The sequence below is a fragment of the Oppia nitens genome, unplaced genomic scaffold (genome assembly GCF_028296485.1).
Source record: "Oppia nitens isolate AA-2021 unplaced genomic scaffold, nextdenovo-longstitch-racon4-pilon3 scaffold2_pilon_pilon_pilon, whole genome shotgun sequence".
In the NCBI taxonomy this organism is placed as follows: domain Eukaryota; kingdom Metazoa; phylum Arthropoda; class Arachnida; order Sarcoptiformes; family Oppiidae; genus Oppia; species Oppia nitens.
The window spans coordinates 4,434,259-4,457,285 of NW_026533210.1; the positions used below are offsets into that span (position 1 = coordinate 4,434,259).

At 27.8% G+C, this 23,027-nt stretch overlaps 4 protein-coding genes across 4 annotated transcripts; all 4 read left to right on the top strand.

The window, feature by feature from the left end:
• The first annotated feature begins 5,000 nt into the window (after window positions 1–5,000).
• On the top strand, window positions 5,001–5,495 carry LOC128955742 (uncharacterized). The gene is made up of 2 exons (XM_054301415.1): window positions 5,001–5,223; window positions 5,317–5,495. The coding sequence occupies exons 1-2, from the start codon at window positions 5,001–5,003 to the stop codon at window positions 5,493–5,495; spliced, it is 402 nt and encodes a 133-aa protein (XP_054157390.1).
• Window positions 5,496–6,198: 703 nt separating this feature from the next.
• Window positions 6,199–9,617, top strand: LOC128955743 (intermembrane lipid transfer protein vps13B-like). The gene is made up of 7 exons (XM_054301416.1): window positions 6,199–6,701; window positions 6,807–6,869; window positions 6,951–7,073; window positions 7,164–7,823; window positions 7,938–8,699; window positions 8,770–9,417; window positions 9,499–9,617. Exons 1-7 carry the CDS (start codon window positions 6,320–6,322, stop codon window positions 9,615–9,617), a joined length of 2,757 nt encoding a protein of 918 aa, XP_054157391.1. The 5' UTR covers window positions 6,199–6,319.
• A 2,262-nt stretch (window positions 9,618–11,879) lies between these two features.
• LOC128956316 (multidrug resistance-associated protein 1-like) lies at window positions 11,880–16,911 on the top strand. Its single transcript, XM_054302017.1, has 8 exons — window positions 11,880–11,919; window positions 12,021–12,203; window positions 12,275–13,205; window positions 13,264–13,792; window positions 13,870–15,460; window positions 15,540–15,742; window positions 15,803–16,439; window positions 16,507–16,911. The coding sequence occupies exons 1-8, from the start codon at window positions 11,893–11,895 to the stop codon at window positions 16,876–16,878; spliced, it is 4,473 nt and encodes a 1,490-aa protein (XP_054157992.1). The 5' UTR covers window positions 11,880–11,892; the 3' UTR covers window positions 16,879–16,911.
• Window positions 16,912–18,653: 1,742 nt separating this feature from the next.
• On the top strand, window positions 18,654–22,904 carry LOC128956410 (ATP-binding cassette sub-family C member 2-like). Its single transcript, XM_054302145.1, has 6 exons — window positions 18,654–19,268; window positions 19,340–19,868; window positions 19,940–21,494; window positions 21,562–21,764; window positions 21,836–22,472; window positions 22,533–22,904. The coding sequence occupies exons 1-6, from the start codon at window positions 18,749–18,751 to the stop codon at window positions 22,902–22,904; spliced, it is 3,816 nt and encodes a 1,271-aa protein (XP_054158120.1). The 5' UTR covers window positions 18,654–18,748.
• Window positions 22,905–23,027: the final 123 nt, after the last annotated feature.

Sequence of the window (23,027 nt, forward strand, 5' to 3'; positions counted from 1 at the left end):
TTGTTTTTGACGGGTAATAAAATTTAATAAAAAATTTTCATACTTTTTTTAATATAATTATTTGATGAAACTGCATATTTAAATAAACATTGTGTCATAATTTGATTGAAACATGTTTTGTACTAAATGAATATATATTTTATTTAATGTATATAATAAAGTTTTTATATTATTTACTAATATTTAATATTTGCTGATTTGATTAAAAAATTTAATCATGTATTCAATTGAAATATTAGGTCTATTATCGTTAATAGTTGTGTTGTGTGTTATGATGGTATTGTGTGTCCAGGCATTAAAACAATGCATTTCCCGAACCAACTATAGGGCTGTTCAACACTCGGATAATGGCATTGAATTGAAGGCATAAATTAACATTTAAGAAAAATTTATATTATATTTTTGTAATCAAATTTTGCTAATTCAAATTATATCATATTTGTTAATAAATGAAAAATTTATTTAGCAAAAATTATCAAACTATTTTTTGTTAATTTATTATTATTATTACTATTAAATTATCTAATTGAAAATTAATGAAATTTTTAAGTTATTTATTATATTACAATTTGTAACTCCACAGGTTTTGTAAATTAAATTCTGTAAAAACAAAAATATTTTTTAATTATATTATTATTATATTATAAACTTAAATACTTTACTATTGACTAATTTTGTATATATATAAATTACATGACATTTAGAAATAATAATAAGTTTAAACTCTAATTTATTTTCTAGTTATTGATTTCTAGCAATTTTGTGTTTGTATATTGACGTCCAAAAAAATTGTTAGAAAACTTATTTGTTGTTATGATTTGCTATTTGAAATATTTTATATTATTATTATTATTTAGACACAAAAAAATGTGTGCTTATTATGTGACAATTTCAATGACATACTATACGAAATTATTTTATAATAATAATAATAATAATAATATATTAGTCAAAAAAATAATTTAAATATATGTCTAGTGTATGTCATGTATTTATTATAATATACTGTACTATATTATATTGATTATATTTTGTCTGTCTTTACATTTATTATTAAAGTATACAATAAGCTTTATATTTGTTAAAAAGTTTTCAAAAAAAATCATTAAACTTTTTTTTTGTTTCTAGAATGTGATAAAATTGAATATATTTATTTTAAATTATTTAATAAAATTTTATATTTATATTATTAAAAGGTAATAAATTTATAAAGAATAAAATAAATAATTTATTGAATATTTTTTCAAATTACAATATATAATATTAATATATAAAATAAGTGATTCTATAGTAAAGTTTATTAAATAAAGTAATTTAAAAATAGCTAAATGTTAATATTTAGAAAAAAATGTATTTAAAATTTATAAACTAAATTTATTTTGATATTGTGTAAATATTTAGTGACTTAATGTCAAAAAATTAACAACTACTTTAATAAAAAAAACGGTGCGTGGGATTACATTATGTACTTTAAATGTTTGGTTTCATAAAAAAACTGTTAATACACTTTTGATGTAATGTGTGGTTTAGTTAACTGTCAATCTATTAAAATTAATAATTTAAAAACTATAAGCTTACGTATGTTAGAGTGTTTTACCTAAAAAAAAGATTTTTTGTTCGTAAACCGTAAATTTAGTTTTAACTTTTAACATTTAAAATATTGATAATATTGAATTTAAAGCATTGTTTTTGTTGTTGTTTTTGAATATATATTGCTATCTATGGTATAGATTTGGCTCTTATCCTGAAAATGTTTCATTTCCTACTTTTACTTGTCTCTGTGTATATGTATGTATGTGTGTGTGTCTGTGTGTTAAATTATAAACTAGATAAATCAATTTTAAAAACTCAATTTTAATGTCGTAATATTTTATCTAAAAATTAAATTAAACTTTTATTTTAATAGGACTACTTGGAAAAAAGTTATAAATTCATTAACTTTAAAAATCCAAACGTAAAATCAATAACAAATTTATTGTGTTTTAATGAAATGCTTTAAACTTTTTAGTAAATATACTGTAAGTGATGTATAAATATCCGGAGTTTTTGCGCAAATATACAAAAAATAAAGTTGTCTTATAAATGTAAACTTTTTTATTGACTACGATTAAACTTATCAATAAATTATATATGTATTTATATAATGCTAATTAGATACATATTTTTATAATTTTTACCAATTATAATTCATTTCACAATTTATACATAATTTTATTTAATTTTTTGAATAGCAAAGTGTAAATTATAAACGATTGTGACATCTAATCGTAATAATCAAAATAACATTGGTGATTAAAACAATTAATTTAATAAGTAATATTAGATTAAGTTTACTGTATATGTATTTGTAAGTGTTTGTGTATTGATGAAGCAATATATAATATATCAATACGTTTACTATTGTATATATAATTTATTTTGGCGTAAAATATAATGTACAAAGTATTAGTCTAATTGATTAATTGTATCACAACTCAAATAAATTAATATAATGATTGAGTATTATTTTTTTCGATAATTTATTTAGAGTAGTATACAGGATAGAGGATGGCGTTATTGGCAAACCATCACATTTAGATGGATGAATGTGTTCAATGGACAGGACTATATTGAACAATAGACATTAGATTTAGGAGCAATGATGCTAACATTAATTTGTTATATAATATAATGCAATTGGTGTTAATTGTGTGTCATTTATAAATAATACAATTAGAAAATTATAATCAATATAATAGCTCCAAACACTATTATTAACCGATAATAAATCATAGTTAATTAAATATCAAATAAGTAACAATCAAACAATTTATTTGTTTATATAATATATTTTGATTTTATATAAAACAAATAATACATTTTCAAATTAAGTTTCATTTATTTACTATAAAATTTGTTATTCTTATGAATAGCAATTATATAAATTTGATTAATTATATAATTTTATTAAATATTATTATAGTGTATGTAATTTGTATATAATGTATATAAATTATTGCTTATTTATAATTGTTTCTATTTTTAATATAGAAATATTTGTCTAAAAATTTTGTACAAATAAGTAAATTTGTTTTCCTCCAAAAAATAAACAATAAACTATATTAGAAATAATACTTCATATCTAATTAAAAAGTTAACATTTTTATAATCTTGAATATAAAACGATTATTATACAATAATAAGATTTTAGAAATTAAAAAAATAATAACCTATTAAAATCATTATAATAAAGTAATTTGTCGTAAAATTTACATTTATTGAAATTAATTTTTTTTTGGTAAATTATTAGAGTGGAAAATTTAATTTAATAAAAAATGAGTATTAGTTTTTTTTAAATTAAAAGTTACTGATAAATTGATCAGTCAATCGTGTGCTTCAAATAAATAAAGATTACTAACTTTTAATGTAAAAATCCGTTATACCTGTATATACTGTATATATATATATCATAATATAGTTATCTTTATATTTACTGTTTATAAGTTATATTATGAGTAGATTTGTTGTTAATACTATCTGTCGATTGTCTATCTATCTGTCCGTCCCTTTAATCCTATGGTATCGGTGCGCATGAATTCCCAGTGCTTGGAGTGTTTCTTCCATAATACTGTTAACAAACAGTTCAAAACCTGTACATTATTAAAAAAAATAATAAATCTTTTATTGAATTTATTGAAACCTTAATTGAAATCAAATAATTGTATCAATTGATGTATCTATTAGTTAAGTACATAATCTAGACCACCATAGCTTTTGTATTTACCGGTAAGTCCTAAAACATTTGTATTGATTCACTTTGATATAAATTTTATATTAATAATAATACTATAGTTATAACTGTATATATATTAGTATATATATRTATATATATTATTTGATACTGTATACAGTATATGTTTATGTTTGAAATATAATTCGTTAGATGACTATAAGGATCACAGAATATTCTGTATGCGAGTAGTGACTGATAGATATGTATAGATTATGGCTCAGTAAGGCATTTGTTTACACACACACACACACTGTTGTAACAGTTTTTAGGGAAAGTCAGAAAACGGATCAATACTGTTTTGAAGTGGTTTAATGATTAGATGGCATTTTGCAAACATAAAAATATAAGAGATTTATTTGCTTTAAGAGAAGACATTTAAATTTATCCAATTTATTGTATTACAATATTATTATTGTTATTATTATTATTATTATTAAAATTGTTAAATATTCAAATGTTAAAAAAGAAAAAAGTTGTCTCAGAAAAAATTTAGAAAACAAATAAACATTAATTTTCTAAATTTTATTGTTTGTTATAATTTTTTTGTGTTTTTTAGTTTTTCAAAGTTCAAACCTTTAATAAAATATAATAATATTATTGAATAAATATTACATTATTAAAGATAATGTAAAATACATTTTTTATTACTTATGTTGATGATAGAAATATTTGTTATATTAATGTAAAATGTTATAAATTTTTAAATTTATATGTTAGCAGAAAATACTGTAATATCAATTTGCTTGTTATTTGAATATACGGTATAAACATCTGAAAACAATATTAGAAATTGTATTATTTCAACAAAATTGTATAATAAAATATTTTTCTTTAATCTGATATTCATTTATTATTCAATAAGAAATTTAATATTTAGTTATCGGTTCGTTAAGTATAATCACATAAATTATATTAAATAACTAATATAATAAATAATTCAATATAATTATATTATATTTAGAGTTAGGACTGTTATTATTATTATTATTATTATTATTGTTGAATTTTTATTTGAATAAAATTTGAATCTCAAAAATATAACTACTTTATTGATTTTATGTAAGAATTTTAAAAACAAATGTTTTTTTTAAAAGATCAATATATAATTTTTATGTTCATAGAAACTAATATCAATATTGATTGAATAAATTTACTAATTTCTAACATTTTATTTTTTTTTGTAGAAAAATAAGTGGTATAAATAAATAAATTTAATAAATATAATACAATGTCAGTCGTTATACTATTGACGGGTCGTATCTGGACGTCGGTCAGTGCCACAGAACTTAATGATCACATTGGCTTCGATGGCCTACTCACTGGTCCAACATATATAGCCAGGGATCAGGTGGGTATACCGCCAGATGAATCACAATTATACAAATGTATTAACGCACGTATGGTTAAAGAAAAAGTTTGGTCCACTAATTTGCCACCCGCCACTGTTATGGGTGGGTGCTATCAATAATAATAATTTTAATAATTTTAAATATAATTTTTTTTATAATAATAACATCAGTTGTAATGATTTTTTTAATTTATAGGAAAATTAATTTCAAATGGCTATAAACTGATCAGTCAAGCGGGTTCTGGGGTAGGCTTTTCGGGTAAAGCTCGCTACAGTGCCGACGTTGCAATCACTGATTACCGGTGGAGTTGGACACTGGTCAAGGATAATACGGCGCCRCCACCCTATCCCGATGGGCGCTATTTAAATGAATAATTACTATTGTAATTATTATATTGTTTAATTGTAATATAAATTCAGTATAATATTACTGAATATTAAATATACGGTATATACTAATCTCGTATAATAATGAGATATAATACTTCCATTATAATCAAATGTTCCCAATTGTTATTTTTTATTATTTATTACTGTATATTATTATACTGTATTAATATGATTAGTTTTAAAAATATTTTAAATGTATAAATATATATACAATTTGATTATCTTATAATTTTAATAATGTCGGAAAAATCGAAATTATTTAATTGCACTAAAAATTATATTATCTCATTAGCTTCAAGTTAACTTAATTATATTATATTACAGGTATAATATGATATATACAGTATTTGCTAATTAAGTTTTTATGCAAAGTTTTAAAAATGTATAAATATATACAGTATATTACAATTTATATGTATAAATACTGTACAATAATTGTTGAATAAATTATAATAACAAAAATCCTTTTATAATAATTAGAAAGAAAGATATATTAAAAAAATATTATACAATATTAATACAGTATATTAAGTATTAAAATATAATTCAATTTTCATATATTTAATTGAATTTTGTTTAAAAACTACTGTATTTTTTTAAAAATTATACAATTTTTTAAACGTGACGTTATTTATGTATACAATTGTTTGTTTACTTAATATAATAAATAATATTATTATTTATTTTGTTTGGAGTTTAATATTGAAGTGATATTTATTTTATCCATTGATGACTGCAATTATCACTGCATTTGATCCACAATTTCGCGCAAATAACTGGATTGACGTCACTTTTTTAGTGTGTGACCGATGAACTCGTCGACGACTACCGAACCGCAGCCCGCAATCGACGACCTATTGCTAGCCGAAGATCTCGATGGCCAGCAATTGTCAGCGCGGGAACCGCTAATTAACACCGATAGTGATGACGGCGATGATCGTCGTCGTCTGTCAGACATTGTGGACGAATTGGAGGCCAAAGAGACACAGATCTTGAAGTTGACACTCATTTTAGACAAGTTCTTCACGATGTCCGACGAGTTTCGGCAAACTTTGCAAGAGTTTCACCGAAACTGCAAATGCAATGAAACGGAAAGACAACGAAACAGATATAAAACACTCGATGAAGACTACGAGTCCATTGTCCGCGAATATCATCAAAACAAATACGAAATCGACGACAATGACAACGGTTGGTATTATATCATATCTCTTATATATGGTAATAGTCTGACCAGAAAGTGTTGATCTAATATTTTGGTTATTTTTTCAACATTTGTCACCACCGATGATAAAGAAGTTATGATTGTCGACGACGACGACAGTGACTATGAAGACGATACAACTGTTGACAAACAGTGTATGAGTTTATAGTTTATACGCCAATTGGGTTTCATTTATCGGTGAAATTAATTAATTGATTTTTCTCTATTGATTACAGCTTCAGATATAACACCAACTGATGAGTCTTTCTTGTGTCCAAAATGTGGTAATTCGTTGTCTAAAAGATGTCATTTATTAAGTCATGTCCATAGAATGCATTATATGAAGACACTTAATGAACGTAAGTTTATTTAATTAATCGCAGATTTTTTGGGTACCAATACTGTTGTAATTTCTTGATTGTGTTTATATTTTATATTTAAAAAAACAGTTGAAAAGTCCATCCAAGACAAGACCGAATACTTCAAATGTCAATACAGTGATTGTCAGTTCATTAACCGCTATCCGTGGATCACTGTCCGCCATATATTTGACCAACATTTGGGATTCAATAAGTATTTAAAATGTATGCCATTTAGCTGCGAACTGTGTGGTAAAGATTATATGAAAGTGAGGTACGCTATGATTCATATGAAGGATATCCATAATACTTCAGTCGAGTACTTCAAATGTACGGCCAGTAGATGTGATTACGTAACCAATGAGCTGAGATTGATAACTGAGCACAGGAAGGTGACGGGACATATGTTGTCTCCCATTTGTTTTTCATCGAAAAGAGAAATGTATTTGCGTGACATTAAATCACTTAATTACGGATCAACTGTACAGACGACCACAAATCAATGTATTGATTTAACTGATGAACCAACAGATAATGTTTTAACAACCGATTGTCACCAAATGTTGTCCGAATCGTCGGACACATCATTAGTTGATAAGTTTGATGAACGAATGGATCAGATTATCGCACAACAAATAAGACAACATAGTTTGCATAATAGACAACAAAAACACAATCAACAACAACAACAACAACAACTATTAAGTAGTAGCGATGAAGACACAAGACCTGATGATAAATTTATTTTTGGTAATTTATTTTTTTTAAATATTTATTTATTCAATAGCGTATTTTTTTGGTAATTTTTTATTTTAAATTTACGGTAACATTACTTTAATTTTATTTATTTATTTTTTTAAATAGGAAGTCTATTAGTAAATTTGATGCAATCTAATAAGCCAACCGGTTCAGTGCAAACGGCAACCCCAACAGTGGGCACACATATTATTGGTGATTACGAATTGGTTATCAATAAGAGAATCATGAATAAGAAAACAGTTCCATATTTTAGACAAAATAGAAATGCAGATAAAATATATAAATATAAATATTGTTATAAATGTGATCGACCCAATTGTAATTACTATACCACCAGTAAAAATACATTTTTAAATCACACCCGAAAAATGCATGCATTGAAATGTGACAAATGTGAGACCTGTTTCGTGTCGGCTGACACACTGGTCGACCATTTGATGGCCAATGATTGCAATAATACTGTCTTATTCTGTAGTGTCTGTTTTAAAGAGTTTAGTGACTTAAATACTTACGAAATGCATAAACAACAACATAATAGCTCTTCGGGATTAAATAGAGCTGAAGATTTGGTTTCCAAGAATAATGTTTCAGATAATGACAAAACACAAGAACCAGATTTACAAATACCTGACCATCAATTAGATGCTAAAGAATCAAATGATGAAATACATGAGATAATACCGACGACATCCACCGAGAAATGTTTGAAAAGAAAATCAAATCTAAAAATTAATGATTTGCGATACGATTTAGACAATAGTGATAATCAACCGATAAGTGTTAACATTAATGATGATAAAGACGATGAAAATGACTTTATGGATGATAATCTCAGTAACAATGAAAGTGACAACAATTTTATTTATGGTAATTTAAAAACACTTAAAATGATGATAATTAAGCATTTATTTTGTTTTTCATAAAATATCATTTTTAGGAAAAGATTTATTGAGCAAAATTCAAATCAAATCTGAATGTGACTCTCAATCAACTATTGATTTTGATGACAATATTGATAATAACTATAACACAAATTTGCCAAAATTGCATACGAAAAGCAAAATCGGTCCGAAACCAAAAGGACAGTTACGGTTACAGAGAATTGTTTGTCCATTTTGTAAATTTTCTAATTTTGACAATAAATCAATTGTTATCCACAAGAGACTGTGTTATCAGCAATCGTTGGACAAAAAGTTTTCTCTTATTGATAACAACGTCGAGCAACAGACTATCGGTAATTGTGGTCAGAATTTTGTCTGCGATGTCCCGGATTGTGGCTATGAGTGCACAGATTTACTCATATTTAATGATCATAAACAACAACATTTGACCGAAAACATCGACAAAATTATCAACGAATTTCAAGATGGAATTCACCGAACCATTGAAATCAAACGCGAAATTATCGATTCGGACAAAGATTTCAATGTCAATGACTTCCTCGAATTGGCCGACGATGTGATGGCCGATAAAAATTGTACAGAAAATAGCGATAATGAGTTGTCGTTATCATTGAAAACTAATATTTCTGACAATCAGTTATCTGATGACTCAAATTTGTCCAAAAGCGCTACCAATTGTTTAGGTAAACATTTATACTTATTATTATTATTTTATGTTTATTGTAATAATATTTATATATTAATTCAATTTTTATTAATAATAGTAAACAAATCGTTAACAAAGACACGATTGCGAGGTCTTAACAGTCCTCGAGAGCCCATTCGTATGGCATCCGAATCGTCGAAGAAAATCTCAGAATTGTTTAAAAGACATAAAAAATAATTATCAAAGTTTTATGAAAATTATTTACAACAAAATAATATTACTGTAACTAAATTGTATTACTATTACCATAGAAGTAGTATTAGTAGTGTAGTAATGCTGTATATTAGTTAAAACTTTTATAAAATATTTCTACTTTGTTTAATTTATTTAAATGTATAAAATTTATTTATTAAATTGCTGCTATTTATTTTTTTTATAAATTATTTACGGTAATACAGTACCGTATATTGTATTATACATTATTAAATATAAAAGATTTTTTTTTATTAATCTAATAATTAAAGTTAAGATATAATTTAATTAAATTTTTATTATTAAATATAAGTAAATACAGTATAAAGATACCAATAATATTATATGATATACCTTTCTAGACATATTTATTATTTCAAGTGGTTTCAAAAATCAAAGGTTAAGCTGATTATTATTATTATATTTACCAGTTTTGTATTATTTACTGGTAAGTTATATTTGTTTTAATAACGTTGATAAWAATAAAACTATAAAAATTAAAAGTAATTGTTTTATTACATATAATGGTAGAGTAAAAATGTGTTGAGAAACAAAAATATTTTAATATAAATTGAAAACACACACCCATTAATTAATATATATCTAACTTTATTAGTTAAGTTTACAATAAGCTAATAATTTATACAATTTATATCATATACTGTAATTATTTTTAAAAAATAAATTTAAGACGTTTACTATGAATATACTGTATATTATTATAATTTAATATACGCTATAAACTTACCGGTTGTCAGACAACAACAACAACAACACATGTACTGTATATTAATAGTACTGTAAATACTTTTATATTACATAATCACAGATAACTAGTAGACAGTGTTGTTGTTGTTATGATTATTATGAAATGCAATGTAATATCAATCATGTATTATGTGTTCTCTCTTTCTTTCTCTCTCTTTCTCTCTTATTATAACATATTATACATCAACTAATCAATCGTTTGGCAAACGTTAGGCCAACAAAAACTGTTGATTACACTGTTATGACAAACCAATTGATCAATTGATTGAAACATTTAAACGGTAAACACATATTCAGTGAATGACTTCTTAATGTAATAATAATATAATTATTATACATAAAAAATCGTGTATTAAGTTTTCGGCCAATTTATACATTTAAATACTGAATATTATAACTATTTATTAAATATCTATTGATTTTATTATTAATTTCTTACATGATATACGATAGTATATCATAAATAATAAGTTGTATTTAACATACAATCTATGAATATTTGTTATATTAAAAATAATTTACTTATTTATTAATTTTTTAATAAATGAATTGTATATACAGTATCACTCAGCGTATAATAACTAAGCGAATAATTGTTATTAATATTAATAAATTATAAAAATAAATTTTCAGATAAAAATACAAAAGTAAATGTAACCTTAAATGCACTATTAATACATAATTTATATACTCATCCAATAATATAACAAAATAAACTATAGTTTAGTCAATAATAATATCTATATCATTATCCAGATTGATAATTAATACATAAAAAAATTTCATTGTATTACAACTTTTTTTAAAAAAAATAATGTTAAATAAATTATTATCGAAAGTGATATTATTATTATTATTAATATAAAATATAATATTTAGTATTATAACATGTTATCTAATTTAACGTAACATTTATATTACTGTGCGATAAAATAATTGTGTTTTTTTTAACATTAAACGTTTAACATTTAATAAGATTTTTAAAATTATTATTTAAATCATTATTGTCATCAAATAAATTGTTTATATTTATTTTTCTAAAAAAATATTATTGGTTTAGATTGTGTATTAAAAATAAGCAATAATTTTTTTATTAATAATAATAATATTTGACAACAAAACGAAATTATTAGTATTAATATTACAAGTGTTGCAAATATTTTTAGCAAAAGTGCAACAAATTTTATTTTGTATCACTTATACAAATGTATATAAATCCATGCAATTTGATTCAACAAATACAACAAAAATTTTGCTAAAATACTCATCAATTTAGTATTATATTTTGATTATTAAGTCTTTAAAAATGTTTAATTAACTTATTTTTTTTAAATAAAATTATATAAATTGTTTGTTTAATAAACAATGGCAACAAACTAGATATATTTTAGGCATTTATTTTTTTTAATTATAAAATCTTTATATTTGTGTTATTAATTTAAACAAATTTTTTTATAAATAAATAAAATTATTAAAAATTATTAAGTTTATTATGGAATTTTGTAATACACCCTTTTTGGTGAGTTTTTTTTTATTAAAATTAAAAGTTATATTATGTAATAATTATTTATTTATTTTTAAATTATGATATTAATTTTTAATCAAATATATAAAATACAGAACTGGACACTAACCTGGGATACCGATATCCCTGAGCTGACCACATGTTTCATGCATACAGTATTACCGATATTTCCACTCACAATACTATTAGTGATACTTCCATATGATGTATATGTTGTTCGTAAATCATATCAAAAAGTACCGCCAATTCCTTATCAATGGAAAAATATTACACATTTAGTATGTATTTACATAAAAATTATTTACTATTTTATTAATTTTTTTGTGTTAAAAATAAATTTTAATAACAGCTTACAATCATATGTCTGACAATTATATCGATTATAAATTTATCAAAAAATTTGTGGCAATACTTTAAAAATGAAATCAATTTACCTGCGAGTGAAGTGTTGGCATATTTAGTAAAATTACTTACTTATAGTTTGGTCACAATTTTGGTGTTTATATTCCGTCGGTATGGTTATCGACATCCGTCATCAATACCTGTCCATTGGTTGGCAGGAGTTTCGTGTGTCTTAACTAATTTATATCATGTTTTTGTAAAATATAATAATAACACCAATAGTCCTACATTTGATGCCACAATCAGTTGTCTAGAAGTTTACCTCTCAATCCAAGCATTGGTTATATCATGTTTGACACAAAAAATATCTGATTTCGAGACACTGGATACTGATGGCCAACATTATTGTCCAATGAATGATTTTAATGTATTTTCCCGTGTGTTCATCACATGGATGCTAAAGATTTTGAAAGCGGGTTACAAAACAAATGCAGATCTGAAACAGTATTTACTGGCATTATGTGATTACGTTACCTCCCGGAGCTCATTCAAAACGTTTCAATCGGTTAACAAAAAATACAATCCAAACGCAAAACTAGTTTCAGAGATTAGACTATTGCCACTGATTTGGTGGACAGCGTGGTCTTCGTATATAATATCAGCCGTTCTTCAGATTGGATTAATTGCCTTCAATTTTGTTCAGCCATATATTCTTGAGTATCTCATCGACTTTATCTCTAATAAAGATGAACATCTATGGCACGGAGTGTTCTTTGCTATTTGCTATAGTTTGGCCCTTATCTTCGCCCGTGTATTTGACAATCATAGCTATTGGTTTTCTAGTTTGGCATACTATAGGGTACAATCATCGCTTATTCAGTCACTGTATGCCAAAATGCTTCGTCTAAGTCCCAGTGCTCGCCGTGAATATACTACTGGTAATTAACGGTTTGATAGTTATTAAATATATGTTAATAAAAACTGATTTATTTATAGGTGAAATCAATAATATTTTGGGTGTCGACGTGACCGAGATTTGCGGTTTCTTTCATGAAATGTCAAATTTATATTGCGTTCCCATCAGTCTGGGAATTGGACTATACATTGTTTGGCAACAGTTGGGTCCGGCATCGATGACTTTGGTGGTCGCACTGCTATTTGTCGGACCGTTTACCACATTTGTGATGAAACGTATAGACAATCTACAGACACAACAGATGGAGTTTAAAGACAAACGTATGGAACAAATGAGTGAAATCTTGAATAATATTAAACTATTGAAACTGTTTGGTTGGGAGAAACCTTTCATTAAAAGAGTGGCAGAAACCAGGAATCAGGAACTAAAAACATTAAACACATCTAACTATTGGTGGATATGTATTGATATTCTGTGGACATGTATACCAATGGTCATCGCTGGCCTGTCATTCACAATCTATACCCTAACATCTGGTGAACCATTTAGCGCAAAGAAGGCATTTGTAACTCTTTCTGTATTAAATCTCTTAAGAGGACCGATGGGCCGGTAATTAATAATAATATAAAGTTTTTTTAGAAACACTTACCGCTAACCCATAAAATAATAAATATATATATTTCTAGGATTCCCAATGTATTGAGTCATTTAGTGCGAGCTATCGTTTCATTTAAGCGAATCCGGAAGTATTTGAGTGCCGAAGAATTAGACCAAAGTTTAGGAAATGTTGATGACTTTAGAGAAGATATCAACGATGAAAGACATGCAGTTTCGTTAAATAATTGTTCATTTGCTTGGAATCTAAATGAAGAACCAATTTTGAAAGATTTTAGTTTAAAAGTAAGAAAGGGTTCACTGGTAGCTATAGTCGGACGGGTTGGGTCCGGTAAATCATCACTTTTTTCAGCAATTATGGGGGATATGTATCAAACTGTAGGAAAGCGAAAAGCAATTACCGGTAGTGTGTCATATGTTCCTCAATCAGCATGGATTCAAAACATGAGTTTAAGAAATAATATAGTTTTTGTCTCTGAATATGAATCGACAAAATATGAGAGAGTAATCACTGCCTGTGCTCTCAAAACAGACTTTGTTTTATTACCGGCGCGTGATTTGTCTGAAATCGGAGAAAAGGGAATCAATTTAAGTGGCGGACAAAAACATAGAGTGAGTTTAGCCCGAGCTGTATATCAGGACACAGATGTGTATTTATTGGACGACCCTTTAGCGGCTGTGGACGCACACGTAGCTCAACATCTGTTTGAACACGTAATCGGACCAAAAGGACTGTTAAGACGAAAGACTCGTATATTGGCTACACATAACATACACTTTCTTAAAGATACTGATTATATAATAGTTATGAGCGACGGACGTATTCTGGATTCGGGTTCATATGAAGAGTTGTCTGATAGAGGAATGCTTTCGGAACAGTTGTTCACTACTGAATCAGATGACAAATCAGTTAATAGTGAAGATCAAACATCCCGTCAGACATCACGTCAAACATCACGAATGCTTTCAAATGATACAAATATACAGATATCGAGACAATTGTCAAAACAGACTTCACGACAACTATCACAGAGAAGTGAATCACAGATTGAGAATAAAAAAGAGACACTAAAAGAAAGGTTAGAAAGAGAGGCTGAAAATTGTCAGCTTATTGATGAAGAGCACCAGGAGTTTGGAAGTATTAAATATACTATTTATTTGGATTATCTGCGCCGATGTGGGCTCTGGTTTTTTATTATGGGATTTGTCAGTACATTCATGTTCAATGCTTCCGAAGTTGGCGGAAACTATTGGGTCAGTTATTGGACATCAAAAAATACCACTGAAACCGATACTACCAAAGCTCGAGACGAATTCCTTACATTTTATTTGACAGCTATGGTATTGGACGCACTGTTTGTTTTATTTGCACAGTTGGGTCTGAGAAAAGGTGCCATTAGGGCATCACGTGTATTGCATAACGATATGTTAGAACGTATACTTCGTACACCACTTTCCTTCTTTGATGTCACTCCTTTGGGACGTATTATCAATCGATTCAATCACGACTTAGAGATGATTGACACAGAAATACCGTTTTTTTATGCCGAAACAATTTCCACAGTATTTTGGTTTATATTGATTCTGGGAATAATTATATTTACGAATGCATATATGATTATATTTATATTAATTGTTTCCTTATTGTTTATCTATTGTTACGTAAGTATAGATAGATTTTTATTTAAATAGTCTGTATTTATCTTAATATTATTATTTTTTATTTACTAAATTTCAATAGCGATTATTTTTGTGGACATCGCGACAATTGAATCGTTTGGATTCAATCACCCGATCGCCGATTTATAGTCATTTTAATGAAAGCATTTCGGGTGCCGTTTCTATACGTGTTTATCGCGTCCAACAAATATTTATAGAAAGATTGCAAAAACTAATTGATATTAATATTAATATCAAGCGACACATGTATTCAACAACTATGTGGTAAAACAATTAATTTATAAACGTTTTTTGATTTATTAATACCAAAATTGATAACTTTAGGATTGAAATATGGAGTTGTATAATAGCTTCAATAATTGCATTTTCAACTGCATTGTTGATTGTTTTTGAACGGGATCACGTTTCACCGGGAGTGTCCGCTTTTGTGCTGATATACTCTGTAGAGATAGTTTGGGGTATCGCGTGGTCACTTAGGATGGCCGCCGAACTCGAAACTGAAATGGTTTGCGTCGAAAGGGTTAGAGAGTACTCTGAATTACAAGAGGAATCCGATTGGGATTCRACATTAGAAAACAAACCGAAAGATGATTGGCCAACAAATGCAAGAATTGAATTTATAAATTATACAACTTCTTACAGACCGGGATTGGAACCGGTTCTTAAAAATATCAATTTCCGAGTGGAGTCGGGAGAGAAAGTGGGAATAGTTGGCCGAACCGGTGCCGGGAAATCGTCAATGACTTTGGCACTCTTCCGTATTGTTGAGCCAACATTAGGTTGCATTATAATTGATGGGATAGATATCACAAAAATTGGATTACATGACTTGCGATCAAAACTAACAATTATACCACAAGAACCAAATCTATTTGCTGGAACTCTTAGACTTAATTTGGATCCATTAGATGAATATTCAGATCAACAATTATGGACAGCATTGGAAAGGTCGCACTTGAAGGTGGAATTAGTTCTTATAATATTAAATAATTATTATAACAATATTTAAATAATGTTTAAATTATTAGGATTTTATATCTCAATCAAGTGATGGTTTATTGTATGAGATAGAAGAAGGCGGTAATAACTTGAGTGCCGGTCAGAGACAACTCGTATGTCTGGCCAGAGCTCTGTTACGTAACACTCGTATCCTAATCCTCGACGAAGCGACCGCTGCCTGCGATCTGGAGACCGATCTATTGATTCAATCGACTATTAAGGAAGAGTTCAGCGATTCAACAGTACTGACAATCGCTCATCGATTGAATACAGTATTGGATTACAATAAGATTATAGTATTGGATAACGGGATGATTAAGGAAATGGATTCACCAGACAATCTGCTCCGGGATTCCGGTTCTATATTTTATAGTTTAGCCAAAGAATTTGGAATTGTATGAAAAAACTGTTACATTTTTGTATTTATTATTAGATCTGTGTTTTCAATTGTTGAAAATTTAATAAAAAGAAATATTTGTTAAATTTTATTGTTTTATATTATTTGAATTAATCAATGAAATACTGTTTTTGTTATTATTTTAATAATTTTGTGATCTTCAGGTCAGAGATAGAAGTGGATCTCATGACTGTTGTATGACTTGGCTCTAAATTATCTCTTATTTATTGGACATTATATTTGGATAACAATAGCAAAGAAATAACAATTACCGTAATTATTTTATATTTTTATAAAGTTATTTATACATTGTATACATTGTACATTATTTATATTAAAATTTTTTATTTTAAACTGTACTATTGGCTAAAAAAATAAACTAATATATTAATTTTTCTATATATATATATAAATTGTTTATTTAATTTTTATACAACAAACTTAATTTATATTTGTGTAAATGGGTAAGTGATCACTATATGTGAATAGGAAAGTTAGTGATGAATTGATGTACAATTCAGGCAAAATTTTGTTGTTTTTAACAACCCTGCTCACATATTAAAAACTAAATTATTTTCTACATAAGTGTAATCTATTGATAGACTCTAAATGAAATATTATATAATTTAAAAAACGTTTGACAAACGATTGAAATATTGAATTTATTAGACTAATCATAATTTTTTTCTATAATTTATTATTATATATCTTATATTTTTTTATAACTAATATTTATACAGATAGTAGTAATACTAATTAATAGCGCGCCTCTAATAAGTTTGAACTACAGTATAAATATTTGTAAAGTATTCATACAAATTGACTTTCAATTTATATTATCGCAATTGCCTTGAATGTCGTAATAATATTGATTTACTGTATAAACAAAATAATTTTTGACATAAATATTATAAATACAAGCATCACTGAATTTTATTTTTTTTTAAATTTTATCTAAATATTGCTATTTTATAAATAACAATTTTATTTTTATAATTTTATTTTTAGGTATTTTGATTATATTTGCATAAATAATTTTTTTTAATATGGAATAATTTTGATAAATGTTTTACAATATTTACGATAATTATTAACAACATTTAAAACAATGGGTTTTTGTAAGACAGCACTTTTTGTAAGTTTTTGTAAAAAAAAATATTTAATTTTTTAACTAAATAAAAATAATTATATTTTTTCTTGTAATAATAATAATATCCAGAACCGGACCCTTACGTGGGATTCTGATATCCCTGAGCTCACTGAATGTTTTATACATACATTGTTACCCGTATTTCCAGTGATAGTCCTGTTAGCGTTACTTATCTATGATGTATATACTGTCCGAAAGTCATATCAGAAAGTTGTGTCAATTCCTTATCAATGGAAAAATATTACACATTTGGTATTATATTTTATTTTTTATTATTAATTATTATTTTTTTATTATTTAACTTTACTATATATATTAGATAACAATAATATCATTAATAATTGTATCGACAAGTAATTTATCAAAAACTTTGTGGAAATACTTTAAAAATAATAACTTAATATTTTTAAGTGAAGTATTTTCACATTTGGTAAAATCGTTGACTTATACTTTGGTCACAATTTTAGTTTTTATATTCCGTCGGTACGGTTACCGACAGCCGACATCAATACCTGTTCAGTGGTTAACGAGTTTATTGTGTGTTTCAATCAATTTATATCATGTTTTTATTAAATACAATAACAACACAAATATTACTGTATTTGATGTTATAATCAGTTGTCTAGAAGTTTATCTCACATTTCAAGCATTGATTGTCTCGTGTTTGACACAAAAGATTTCAGATTTCGAGACAATAGACTCCGAGAGTCAACCCTATTGTCCAATGAATGAATTCAATGTGTTTTCACGTATATTCTTCACTTGGATGGTCACTATTATGAAGTATGGCTACAAAAGCAATGCCGATCTTCGACCACATTTATTACCAAATTGCGATTACATAACCTCCCGTACCTCACACAATGCATTTGAATTGGCTAATAAAAAATATAATCCTAAATTACTGCCTAAGATTAGACTATTGCCACTGATTTGGTGCACGACATGCAATGCATTCATAATATCGGCGATATTTGATTTGGCATTTATTGCTTCAGATTTTACGGCACCTTATGTTCTCTCAGCACTCATTGACTTCATATCAAACAATGACAACCATCTATGGCACGGCATATTTTATGCCATAAGCTACTGTTTCTTTATTGTTTGTGCCCGTGTGTTGGATGACCATAACTTTTGGTTTACTAGTATCGCCTATTATCGTGTTCAGGCATCACTTACCAGTGCACTATACTGTAAAATGCTTCGACTTAGTCCCGGTGCTCGTCGTCAATATACAACTGGTAAATAATAGGGGTGTGTTTGGTGGGTAATGAGAATATATATTTTTTTAAAACTAAAAGTTAATTTAAAGGTGAGATCAATAACATAATGGGTGTCGACGTGTCTGAGATTTGTATGTTTTTTCATCAAATGTCAAACTTATACGGCTTTCCACTGTGTATTGGTATCGGTCTATACATATTGTGGTTACAATTAGGATCGGCATCGTTGTCATTGGTGGCTGTTATGCTGATTGCCGGACCATTTACCACATATGCTATGAGACGTATCGACAAATTGCAGACCAAACAGATGGAGTTCAAAGACAAACGTATGCATCAAATTAGTGAAGTCTTGAATAATATAAAACTGTTGAAACTGTTTGGTTGGGAGAAGCCATTCATGGATAGAATAACCAAAACAAGAAACCGTGAGCTCCGGGCACTAAATAATGTTAACTATTGGAGAATATGTATTGATATTATGTGGACTTCAGTACCAATGATTATTGCCGGCATATCATTCACTATCTATACGTTGACATCAATTGAACCGTTTAGTGCCAAAAAAGCATTTGTATCGTTATTTGTATTAAATATGATTAGATCACCAATGGCCAGGTATTCAATTAATTATATATTTATTTAAATCAATATATCTATTGAATAAATAATTTAATTTTGTTTACTAGACTTCCCAATGTATTGAGTCATTTAGCGCGAGCTATCGTTTCATTTAGACGAATACAAAAGTATTTAAGTGCTGAGGAATTGGATGAAAGTTTGGGAATTATAGACGATGTCAGTCATCATAGATATGCTATATCTCTTAGAAACTGTATATTTGCGTGGAATATAAATGAAGAACCAATTTTGAAAGATATCACTTTAAATATAAAAAGAGGTTCATTGGTGGCTATTGTCGGACGAGTTGGTTCAGGAAAGTCGTCTTTGTTTTCAGCAATTTTGGGAGATATGTATCAAACAGGAGGACAGAGATCAACAATTGCCGGAAGTGTGTCATATGTGCCACAAACGGCATGGATTCAAAACATGACTTTAAGAGATAATATAGTGTTTGTCTCTGAATATGAATCGACAAAATATGAGAGAGTAGTCAATGCTTGTGCTCTCAAAACAGACTTTGATTTATTACCGGCGCGTGATTTGTCTGAAATCGGAGAAAAGGGAATCAATTTAAGTGGCGGACAAAAACATAGAGTGAGTTTAGCCCGAGCTGTATATCAGGACACAGATGTGTATCTATTGGACGACCCGTTGGCCGCTGTGGACGCACACGTGGCTCAACATCTGTTTGAACACGTGATCGGACCTAAAGGACTGTTAAGACAAAAAACACGTTTATTGGCCACACATAACATATATTTTCTTAAAGAAATGGATTGTATTATTCTTATGAGTGGCGGACGTATTCAGGATTTAGGTACTTATGAAGAGTTGTCCGATAGGGGTATGCTTTCGGAACAAATGTTGGACAATAAATCAGATGAGATGTCAATTGATAGTGAAGATCAAACATCGCTACAATCTATACGAATGAATACAAATAGACAGTTATCGAGACGACTATCAAAACAGACATCACGACAACTATCACAGAGAAGTGAATCAGAAATTGATAATAAAATAGAGACACTAAAGGAACGGTTAGAAAGGGAGGCAAAAAATGCTAAACTTATTGATGAAGAGCACCAACAGTTTGGAAGTATTGAATATACAGTTTATTTGGATTATTTAAGTCGATGTGGACTATGGCTTGTTATCACTTCAATGGTATTTGTATTTTTGTTTAATGTTTGTGATGTCGGCAGTAACTATTGGGTCAGTTTGTGGACATCAAAAAACACTACAGAAGTGGATAACGTTTCTCGTAAAACATTTGTAACTTACTATTGGACTGCTATACTACTAGTTGCCGTGTTTATCCTATTTGCACAGTTAGCTTTAAGATACTGTGCCATCAGGGCGTCCCGTGTATTGCACAGCGATATGCTATACAGTATACTTCGTACACCACTGTCCTTCTTTGATACCACTCCTTTGGGTCGTATTATCAATCGATTCAATCAAGACTTTGAATTGATTGACACAGAAATACCGTTTTATATAATGGATACAACAAAGACTACATTTTGGTTTATAATAATTATGGCTATCATTGTCTACACCAATGCATATATGATTATATTTATAGTGATTGTGATTATACTATTTGTTTTATGTTACGTGAGTATAGACTATACTTAAGATTTGTTGATTATAAAAATGATTTTTATATTGTATATAATTATAGAAATATTTTTTATGGACGGCCAGACAGTTGAACCGTTTAAATTCAATCACTCGATCACCAGTTTATAGTCATTTCAATGAAAGTATTTCGGGTGCCGTTTCCATACGTGTCTATCGAGTCCAACAAATTTTCATCGATAGACTATATAGACTAATGGATATCAACATCAATATACACAGACATATGGTTTCAGCAGCACTTTGGTTAGTTTAATCGGGTTTGTTATAACTTATAAGTAAATATAATTAAAAAAGTTAACTAAATCTTAATTTAGGATTGAAATATGGTGTGCACTTATTGCATCAATTATTATACTGTCGACTGCTATGTTAGTAGTAAATTACGGTAAAAGTATATCCCCGGGTGTGGCCGGGTTTCTACTTATTTATTCGGTTGAGATTGTATGGGGCGTCACATTTTCATTGAGAATGGCCGCAGATCTCGAAACAGAAATGGTTGCCGTCGAGAGGGTCAGGGAGTACTCACAAGTAAAACAGGAATGTAATTGGGAATCAACTCTAGATAAGAAACCAAATGATAACTGGCCCGCAAAAGCACAAATAAATTTTATAGACTATTCGGCTTCATATAGATCAGAGTTAGCACCAGTGCTTAAAAATATCAATTTTCGAGTGGAGTCGGGAGAGAAAGTGGGAATAGTTGGCCGAACCGGTGCCGGAAAATCATCGATAACTTTGGCACTGTTTAGAATAATTGAACCGAAAACTGGTCAAATTGTAATCGATGACATCGATATCACACAAATAGGATTACATGATTTGCGATCCAAACTAACAATTATACCACAAGAACCAAATCTATTTGCTGGAACTCTTAGACTTAATTTGGATCCATTGGAGGAATATTCAGACCAACAGTTGTGGACAGCACTGGAAAGGTCGCACTTAAAGGTGGAATTAGTTCATATAGTATTAAATAATTATTATAATATTTTATGTTTAAATTATTAGGATTTTATATCTCAATCAAGTGATGGTTTATTGTATGAGATAGCAGAAGGCGGTGACAACTTGAGTGCCGGTCAGAGACAACTCGTATGTCTGGCCAGAGCTATGTTACGTAACACTCGTATCCTAATCCTCGACGAAGCGACCGCTGCCTGCGATCTGGAGACCGATCTATTGATTCAATCGACAATTAAAGAAGAGTTCAGCGATTCAACAGTACTGACAATCGCTCATCGATTGAATACAGTATTGGATTACAATAAGATTATAGTATTGGATAACGGGATGATTAAGGAAATGGATTCACCAGACAATCTGCTCCGGGATTCCGGTTCACTATTCTATAGTTTAGCCAAAGAATTCGGAATAGTTTAAAAATTGACGATTGATTAAAATTAGTATTTTTGTATTTATAATTAGATATATTTATCAATTGTTATATATTTGAAGACTTTTTGAAGAATTCTATTTTGTTATTAAATTAAATAAAAATAAATA